The sequence below is a fragment of the Haliaeetus leucocephalus genome, unplaced genomic scaffold, assembly GCF_000737465.1.
Source record: "Haliaeetus leucocephalus isolate CR32 unplaced genomic scaffold, Haliaeetus_leucocephalus-4.0 Scaffold473, whole genome shotgun sequence".
Classification (NCBI taxonomy): Eukaryota; Metazoa; Chordata; class Aves; order Accipitriformes; family Accipitridae; genus Haliaeetus; species Haliaeetus leucocephalus.
The window spans coordinates 5,485,482-5,495,360 of NW_010972909.1; the positions used below are offsets into that span (position 1 = coordinate 5,485,482).

The 9,879-nt window shown below is 42.2% G+C and overlaps 1 protein-coding gene across 1 annotated transcript in view; it reads left to right on the top strand.

Moving 5' to 3' along the window:
- Positions 1–409: 409 nt before the first annotated feature.
- Positions 410–9,879, top strand: part of DYRK4 (dual-specificity tyrosine-(Y)-phosphorylation regulated kinase 4) — a 25,913-nt gene continuing 16,443 nt past the window's right edge. The window contains exons 1-3 of the mRNA XM_010575344.1: positions 410–433; positions 4,284–4,367; positions 5,719–5,868. Coding sequence (XP_010573646.1) covers positions 410–433; positions 4,284–4,367; positions 5,719–5,868 — 258 coding nt within the window. The remainder of the gene's footprint in view (positions 434–4,283; positions 4,368–5,718; positions 5,869–9,879) is intronic.

The following is a 9,879-nucleotide window of genomic DNA, read 5'->3' on the forward strand; positions in this document are numbered from 1 at the left end:
TTTGAAAAAATACAAGTTCAAGTGTTTTTTGGTTTCACAAGCACATGAGCTCAGCGAGAAAGAACAGACTGAGCCGGCAAGGAGAACAGCCAATCCTGTTATATTTGTCTTTCTTATTACTGACTTGCCATGATAAATATGGAAAATTATATTTGGCTAGAAGGAGGCTGAGAAAGGGAACAGATGGCCACCAAAAGAATACTAGAGCAGCTAATAGTCACTGGCATATTTCCGGGACAAAAATTTAAATCTGAAGCCAAGCAGAAGGGTTATCCATTTTTTTCTGATCAGGGTACTGTGTATGAAACTGATCCTGCTATGCTCTGACTAGATGAAGGTGGGCTTCCTGAAATGCATTCACCGAATGGAATAAACAACCTTCATCCTGCAGTTAACGGCTCTTGCAGTTATGCTGACAGAAATAGTTGACAAGGTGGGGAAAATGTTTTATGTTCCTACTGTATTTTGAGAGAGTGAGACTGCATTTGCTATGGCTTTTTAATATATTGCATGATTTAACACCTACATTGCATTCTACAGGCTTTATTCAGTTTTGATAGAGGACAGAGAGAAGAAAGTGCCCATTTAAATGAGGAGACAATGGAATCTATGTGTTATATAGTTGTGTATTTTGTCATTTCTAAAATTCTATCTCATTTCTGATTCCTATGGGAACTGGAAAAAAATAAGCTGACAATTTGGGGAATTATGAAAATGTGTCACAATTTCTGATTTTGCAGAATGCTGTATGCTCAGTATCTAAAACTCTTTATGACTGCAGACCAGGTAGTGAATGAGGACATTGTTCTGTTTCTTGAGTGATAACGGGAATTAGCAAGGTAATGCATGATTTGAAGGGCTGGAAAGCAGGACATGATAGTTTGGGATTGAAGTGCAATATTGGAGCTGTAGGGCAGGCTGAGTGCTATAAGAGTGGGACAGCCAGGAGTGAAATGGAGTGGAATAGTAACAGTTGCTGCAGTTTTTCTTTAGAGTGCATCTGCCAGAATTAAACCAGTCACAACAGCTCAGCTGTAGTTCCCATACTAGATGTATAGGATTTTGCTAGAGTAGCAGCTGATGGGTCATCTGGATCAAGACCGTCAAATAAGTCACTGTTGTGGACTAACTGATCAGTCCACCTGCTCCCCATTCAGCCACCAGCAGGACTGTTGTAGGCACAGATCATTTTTCATGGACAACAGATTATGGTATCTACCTATTTGGGGAATGTTATGAGGGTTGATCAGTTATTGATTTTAAGGTGGTTTGAATAAATTTCCCAAAGAGCACTGAAGAACTATAAACCCTTAATAAGTAGGTTTTTAGAAAGAGAGACAAAGAGAATCACAAATTTCCATGATTAAAAAAAGGCACAGCCATGGGCTGGTGGACTGATTTTGCTTTTGCAGTGTAAAAGGAGAAATGCCCATCTCAGAATCTTGTTAATCTTTCCCCAGTGAATGGAAATTAAATGGATTCCAAATTCTGGCAGCACATCCTGGAGCTCACTCACCTGCTTCCTTAGGTCTTGCTGAGTTTTAAAGACATTTGGGGAATGGTCCATACTCTATTAGCAAATACAATACATTTTGAAATTGATATTTAGTAATATAAACATCATTGCATAGCCTTTTAAAAGTATTGCTAAGAAAACGACATTTTGGAGTGAAGACTGTAGTCTGTACAGGTATGGGAAGTCCACTGTTTCATTGGTTTTCAGTGATAGCTGTCTCTAAAATTCCGGCTTTATATTGACTTGTAGTTAGAAAAGCACAAAGTGGTTAAGAAACTGCCTTTAAATGGAGTATAATGTTTTAATCTGTTTCAGAAACTGAAAAATAAAAGTAGCTGGGAGTAAAGTATAGATGAAGTGTGAGAAAAAGTATAGCATGCACTAAAATGAATAGTCTTATTAAGAGCTGGGTTGATATATCTAGTAGAGTTACGAATGTGGATCCTAGACTCACCTTCATAACAAATGTGAGTCTCCGTTGAAATGCAGGATACGTAGTTTGCATGTGAAGTGTTTGTCTGCAAAAATACTCTGGCACTGGGTTTTCCATAGATCATCTATGCAAATTCACACTGAAGGACAGTGACCACAAGGACATTTGGTGCAATGGGCAAAGTACATCATGCTCTAGGACAGTCATGTGTAGGATGCAGTAATCCAGTGGTTGTCTTCTGGGAGCATTTGTTGTGGTGGCTCTGGGGATGTTTTGGATTTACAGCACATAATCCCTTACCCCTAGCCAGCTGATCTCCAGTTCCAAAGATGGGAATTACTATGTCCTGCAAAGACAGGTCTTAGTACCTTTCCCTTTCCTAATATTCTCCTCTGCTCCACAGATATCCATGGCCTTTCCTCTGAAACTGCACCCAATTAGCATAATAAGGCTAAACCTAGAGCTGTTGTTCTCAGCTTGTTCTGAATCTGAAGTTTACCCTTTAAGCTTGCAGAAGGACTTATTTGTGTTTGGTTGTTTTTTTTCTCCCGACTTCTCAAATGAAAAGAAAGAGAAAATACCTGCCATGGGCACTAACAGCACAGTTGTCCAAAGGGCAGTTTGTAGCTGGTCTGCCCAGCTTTAGTGGTGTCTTCATGGTTGACAGTGGGACAGTTGAACCTGTATGTCAAAGGGCAGCACTTCCTTCATGTGATCAGGTAGATTTGCACATAGAGTTTTTTCTCCATCTTTAGTTTGGAAGTGTCTTCTAGAGGTCTCTAATGTAACCTCATCTCCAAGGATGGAGATCCCACAGCCTCCCTAAGCACCTATTCCATACTCACAGAGCAGGATGTCTCAGAGCCATTGTACAGGTATCTTCAGCTTGAGCTGCCCCTTTGTAGCAATGCCGATGTGCCTTGGATATATTGAGGTCACTGTATATGTCACCCACTACAGCTCCTCCATATATATGCAGCATATTGGCCCAGAGGCAGCAGTCTAATCGGAGTTGTCCCTTCTTTCAGGCGCAGAGAGAGGCCCTTCCAGTGTGGCTAGGCTGCATCCCGGCAGATTTTTATGGCACTAGCCAGTACAAAACACATTAAGCATACTCCTCCAGTATGCAGACGTATTTTCATGTGGACTAACTGAAGTCCATTATGAAGCCCTTTAAAAAGTGATCCCCTGGCACTGATACTGGCACTGCATAGGCTAAAAGTCATTGCAAAGAGCAAAGACATTAGCATCAGCAGGTGCTCTGCCCATTTAAGACTGTGTGATAGGTACAGGCCATGGAAGCCCTGGCTGCAAAACAGATAATGAGGAATGCCACGCTGCTTTATTTAAGTATTTTTAATCTGCAGCTCACATCCATAAGATAGTTTTGGCTGCAAATATGTTATTTTGAAACTCTGAAGTTCCCTGCTCCAAGTTCCTCTGCTTCTAGAGAAAATATTGCTGTTCTACAACTTCAGAACTTCTATAGTGGAACTGATGTCTCCACTTGGATAAAGAATGTTTTTGACTATGAGTGGAACGACATTGTGTCTCAGAGCCCAGGGACCAGGGAGCACTTTTGACCAAACCCAGTGGGGTTCACTCCAGCCTATAGAGCAGAGCTCCAAGCTGCTTTAGCCACAGAGTTTTCAGTATCTAAATTATTGTAAAGATTGCTGGAATTCCCTGCAGTCTGTTTTTGGACAGAAATGTACAGTGCTACTTATCATGTTTATCTTTATAAAAAAAATGCTGAAAGCACCAGCAAAATCCTAAAAATTATGAGCCCTTTAGCACTTTCCCCATGTTTCTTTTTTTGTATTTGTTGCTAATATTATCTGTCCACTGAAACCAATGGATTTTTTTTCCATATCTCAGTAAATTTAAACATTGATTTGTGTTTTCATAAAATCTGTGCTACAACTTGAACCAGTTTAATGCTGGTTAATTAACAATGGATGGGGTCACAATCTACCACATGAGGCAGTTTAATGCTGTCCTTCCAAGCACAATCACTGTCAGCTTTCGAGCACATATTTAGGGATAGCAAGGGCCCTCCCTTCCCCTCCGCTGACCACATGGGCATATCAAGCATGCTGAGAGGCATAATAAGCAAAGCAAGCTCTCTCTGCACCTGCCCACAAAACAGCTGTTCAACTGGGAAAGGAATTGCTAGAGCGTAGCGCATTTTCAGCAGCTTTTGTGGTCTTCTCTCATACGCTGTGTTGGCACAGACATTGCTGCAAAGGAAAGAAACACAGAAACCATACAGAGATTTCAGGATTTTTTTTTTTCCAGAATAATTTTTATTAAAGCATCATTTCATGTTTGCAGTCTTCCCACGTGGATGCATTTTCTCAGTCTCAACTGACTGTTCAAGAGAGAGATCATCTGGGATCCAACAGAGTCTTCCATCAGGTACGTGACTCTTTAGCTGACTTTAAAAATATCTGAATGCTCGTCTTCTAAGAGATCCCTTATAATAAATGAACCTGAGCAGAGGGAAGTCCTTTACTCCCTGTCCTCTTCCATTTCCACTGTAGCTGTATGACTGTCCCAAGTGCCTGCGAGTATTTTGTTTTTGCTAGCTCTTCAGCAGCATTTGAGGCATTTCTTCTGCCTAGCCACTTTTCTTTCTTGAAGCTTTCATAGAAAGTCCACTGGAATCTCTATTCTAAGGTTTTAAAGACTTTTCCGTAGTATTGGAAAAGAAAACTTATTCATTCAAGTTGGTTGGATTGAGAGCTTTGCTCCTTTACTTTTTGAGAAAATATCAAACCTTTCCTTTGTTGTCAAAAGCTTGACAAATATGTTTCTATCCTTCCCCCATGCAAAAATTTCACTGGCTTCTATGGGTTGCAGCCTTAACTGTCTGGACCTTGTTCCGCATTTGATAGTGCATAGTTGATCTATTTCAAATAATTTTTTTTATTATTTGCCAAAGAAATAGTCTACCTTGAAAATTTTCTTTACTGCTAAGAGTGTGATTTTTCTCACTTTAGATATCCAAGAATATTAGAGGTCCAAACATTCATAAAGCCACATCCTTAAATGACTGAGTTTGAGTGGCACAGAAATGTTTTCAAATAACAAACGGGAGAAGTTTAAAGAAAGGACTAATAATCCTGGAGTTTTCAAATGAGTATAAGCATTTATTTTTCAGTAACGTTTGCACAGAGCTTGCCTTTTCCTCACTAACACGGAGTGCAAAAAGGGCCCTGGTCAAAGTGAACTCCATGGGAAAGGGGGTGGGGGGGGAATATTGGGAAACCAGTGCAGGGAAGACCCTCCCACTGTCTCCACCCCTGGTGTTTGGCAGCAGTCCAGTCCCAATTTCTCTTCCACCACTGGGAATAGCTAATGATATTGCCTGCCATTTATAATTCCTGCCTGCTTATTACCTTACACATGCTTTACTTTCCCCACTCAAAGGAGTCCTGCTGCCTGGAACGGCTGTTTGGTTTCCAAGCCCATCCACCTTTTCCAGCTGGAGCAGTCACTGCCCTGATGCTGGATGGAGGTGTTCTTGTGGGGAAACTTTCATGCCCTAAAATGTGCCAGGCTGCCCGATTGCCTGGACAAACTCCTCCTGCCCATTAGTACAACTAGGAGCTGCCGTTGAGTATCTGCTCTTTTCCCCTTCGCCATTAGGTGTCAGAAGTGAAGCACACAGATTTTCCAAGGTTTTCAATCCCTCTGTTTTTCGAGGGTGTGACACAGAATTGCTTGCTAGGTCGTTATGTAATATTTGCTTGTGCTTTCTATTTAGAAAGTCAGTCGTGGTGTTCTTTCCCTCCCACATCTGGAAGGTCAAGCAAAGCATGGTTTGGTTGCAGATGCTGCAAACCCTCTCCCCCTTGAAAGCAGCCTGCCTCAGATAACAAATAAGAGCTTGCAGAATGTCCTCCCCTCTCTTCAGGTGAGTTATAAAGCTCTTAGACATCTCCTGTTTGCCTGGTTAATCAGCTTCTCTCTAAGCACTGCTAAGAGAGTGTCAGCGGCAAAGTGTCACGAGCGTGTTTATGTGTGGGAAGAGAGAAATAATTTAGTGTCAGCATTTGCATCAGTTTCTGTTTTCTGCCATAGTTAAAGAGAAAAAAAAAATAGGAAGAACTGCAAGCAGTTAAATAGACAGATTACTTACCAGCATGGTTGTGTATATCTCCAGATATTTTAATGGACACCCAACATCACAGGAAGTTTTTGAAGTCATCTTCACTTCTGGCATTCCTTCTTTCTCATTTTTTTCCCAAATCCTGTGTCCATCCCCTGTCTGTACTCTTCTTCCTTTGCTGTTTCTCTCCCCAACAAATGGGGGACCTGCACTACTCACCACCACTACTCTGATCACTGCCTTTTTCACCTTTCTTCTTCTTCAATGGAGTTGCTTTATTGAGAGATTTGACAGGTTCCATAGGGCTCTGATATGAAGTCTTTTCAGATCTCTTGCACTGGAAGTCCCCACCTAAAGCATTTTGTTTGGGAAGTCAAGAGTCTTCTCAAGTACTTTGACTTTGAAACTGGCAGCTTGCTACTACTACAAATTATTTAATTTGGTTGGGGGGGTGTATCATTGGTCAAAGCTCCAAGATGCAAAATAGCATGAATGATGAGGTGGAATGGGTTAGTCCCCAAAATAATTTAAATTTTCTTTAAAGCTTAATTCTGTGGCCTTCATAAGTCAAACCTGCACTCAACTCCTATAAAAGCCAATGATTAAGCTTTGCATCTGAAAATGAACCATCCCTCTGTTTTATTTTCTGTGAAAAGATTAGAGCCAAGCATTTTACAGAGGGGTTTATTATTATTATTACTATTATTTAAATGTAATGTATATACTTATATAAGAAGCTGTGTAAACACCAATAAGAAAGCCTTTTGCTTGGCTTAGAAATGCCAAGGGACAATAAATATTTCAATCAAGAAAGCATGATTATGCGCTGTCTGTTTTGGAGACCTTCTTTGTTTACCCTTCCTTAGAAATAACACAGCACTGCTGAATGGAGGGAGTGTGTATTGGGATGGGCAGAGCAGAGTTCTCAAGCTGGGGCTCAGCAGGATAGCAGTAGGTCTGACCTGTGTCAGCACAGACCTGTACTTGAGCTGTTCAAGTAGTGCCCCTCACACCTGGTTGCCCTGCTTTTGTAGCAGTTAATACTGCAAAAAAGGTAGCAAGGTTAGAGGCAGGTATGGGAAGATGATTTAATTTTAAAACAGACCCATTTTCACTCGCGCTAACGTATTCTTAACCCAAAATTCACAAGCACCAAGATGCATGTATCCAAGTGGTACCAGACAGGACTTCTTGCAAGGACATGGTGGACTGGGATTGCCCACTGGTTAGTCCATATCACATCACCTAGGTTCTTGTCTTGGCAACCATGTGCTAGTTATTGAATATGGCTTTTGTACCCTTCTGACACTGAAAGAGACTGATCTTTTGTGTCTCCATCCTGTCCCACTTCTGTGAGTCATCAGAACTTTCTCAAGGCATGAGAAATTATAAATAAATTAAGGAATAATTTAGGTTGGAAGGGACCTCTGGAAGACATCTAGCCCATCCTCCCACTCAAAGCAGAGCAAACTTGGAGCAGGTTGCTCAGGGCCTTGTCCAGCTGGGTTCTGGATATCTCAAATGTTGGAGAGTCCACAGCTTCTCAGGGCAACCTGTTGCAATAGTGAACCACTCTCATGGTAAAAAATGTCTCTCCTAATATCTAATCAGCATTTCCTGTGCTGCAACTTGTATCCTTTAGCCACATACCCATCTTGTCCTAGAACCATGCACCTCTGAGAAGAGTCTGGCTTTGCTTTCTCTATACCATCCTGCCAAGTAACTACAGGTCAGTAAGATCACTCCTGAAGCTTCCTCTTCTGCAGGCTGAACAAATGGATCTCCTGCAGCCTCTCCTTGCACATCACGGGCTCCAGGCTCCTGATCATCCCCTGACCTCTCCCCTGAATTCTCTCCACTTGGTCAATGTCTTTCTTGTACTGGGAGACCCCAGACTAGACACAGTACTCCCAGTGTGGTCTCACAAATGCTGAACAGAGGGGGAGATCACTTCTCCCACCCTGCTGGCTTTCCTCTTGCTAATACAACCTGGGTTTTGTTTTCTGTAAGAGCATGCTGCTACATCAGTGTGGCAGTACACACTCCCCCCACCCTGACCTGCGTGCATCCGTAATATTCAGGTTGGTGTCAGGCCCTTCCCTGCAAAGCTGCATCCTTTCAGTTCTCCCCCAACCTGTCCTGTTGCATGGGTATATACTGTTCCAGGTGCAGGACTTAACTTTTGTCTTCATTCAACTTCAGAAGATACCCGTAGCCCATTTTTCCAGGCTGCTGAAGTCCCTTTGGACAGCAACCCTGCTGTGGTCTGCAAATTTGAGAGAGTGAACTCATCCATTGTCCATGTCATTAATAAAGACACTAAACTGTACTGGCCTTAGTACCGATCCCTGAGGGATGTCACTAGTAACCTGTTCCCACTGATCACAGTCCTTGGAACCTGACCATCCAGCCCATTTTCCACTCACATTCTGATCCATTTATCCAGTTCATGTCTCACTCTTTGGGCTTCGAGCATACAGTGGGAGACAGTGTCACAGGCCCTGCTGAAGTCAAAGTATTCAATGTCCACCGCTTTTCTCTTATCGGCCAAGCAAGTCACTTCATCAGCGAAGGCAATCGAGTTGTTCAGACACCGTTTGCTCACAACTTATGTTGGCAAATCCATACTGGCTGTTCCAAATCAACCTCTTGTCTTTCATTTGGTTGGAAATGGTTTCCAAGAGGAATTGTTCCATAGCTCTGACAGGGATTGAGCTAAAGCTGAGCAGCTTGTAGTTCCCTGAAGCCTTTTTCTTGCCCTTTTTGAAGGTAGGTGTGATGTTTGCCTTCACTATGTTAGCAAAGCTCTTTGCAAACACTTTTGCGCTGCTTCATCAGATGGATCCTGTTTCTGCTCAGCAGTTCTTGTTCCTCATCCCACATTCGTAGAAGCCATAGCTCGCTCTGTAGCTTCAGCCAGGTATGGATCCACTGGATGCATCATCTCCAGCTGAGTCTGTTCCCCTCAATGAAGGGATTGAGGAGAACATGGCCTGGGCCCCCACACTCTACATCCTTATCCCAGAGCACATTGTCTTCTGTCTCCTTAGCTGGTGCTTTTTTATCTCCAACCCTCCATCATCTCTTCGTGGCTTGATTCTGTGGTCTGTCCTTTGTTTTCCCATTCTGGGAGCCCTGAGAATCTACATGTGCTGGGAACTCGATCACCTGCTGATATAGGTGACATCTTTATATCCTTTCTTCTGCAATTTCTTCCTTCCAGTGCTTCTGCACCCACATAGGCCTATTCATTCCCCATTCATAGCAAACTTGATGTTTCTGTTGTACATGTGTATGTGTGCAGACCCAAGCTGGTGTCTCTGCAGTTCTGCAAGGCTGCACAAGCAATCTCAAGGTTTCTAGCACAACTCTCCAGCGATGTGCCCACATAGAAATCCGAGATAGATAATGCCTATTAGACTATCCTTCCTGCCCTCTGTACTGGCTCATGTGAGTTACTGCAACTTAACCAAACCGTAGCAGTTTGTAGCATTTATAGAAAGTGAGAGCCCATGTATTGTATGAACCTGGAAGATGAACCTCCTTTTCTTATTTAGAGATTTATCTTTCCATGGTCCAATAGCATCTAGTGCTATTGGCAGAATTTACTCTCTGGGTAAGTAGGGCATCCTAGTCGCCAAGCATGCTTGTTCTGTCTCAGCACAAAATTGACATAGAGATCACTCAAGAAATCAAAAATAAATATCTTGCAGCTTTGTCTTTGGGAATGTAGCATTTTTTAATATATTTTTGTATATATTTATATAATTGCAGATCAGCTGAATGTTCATGAAAATACCTGGAAACAAAACTTAC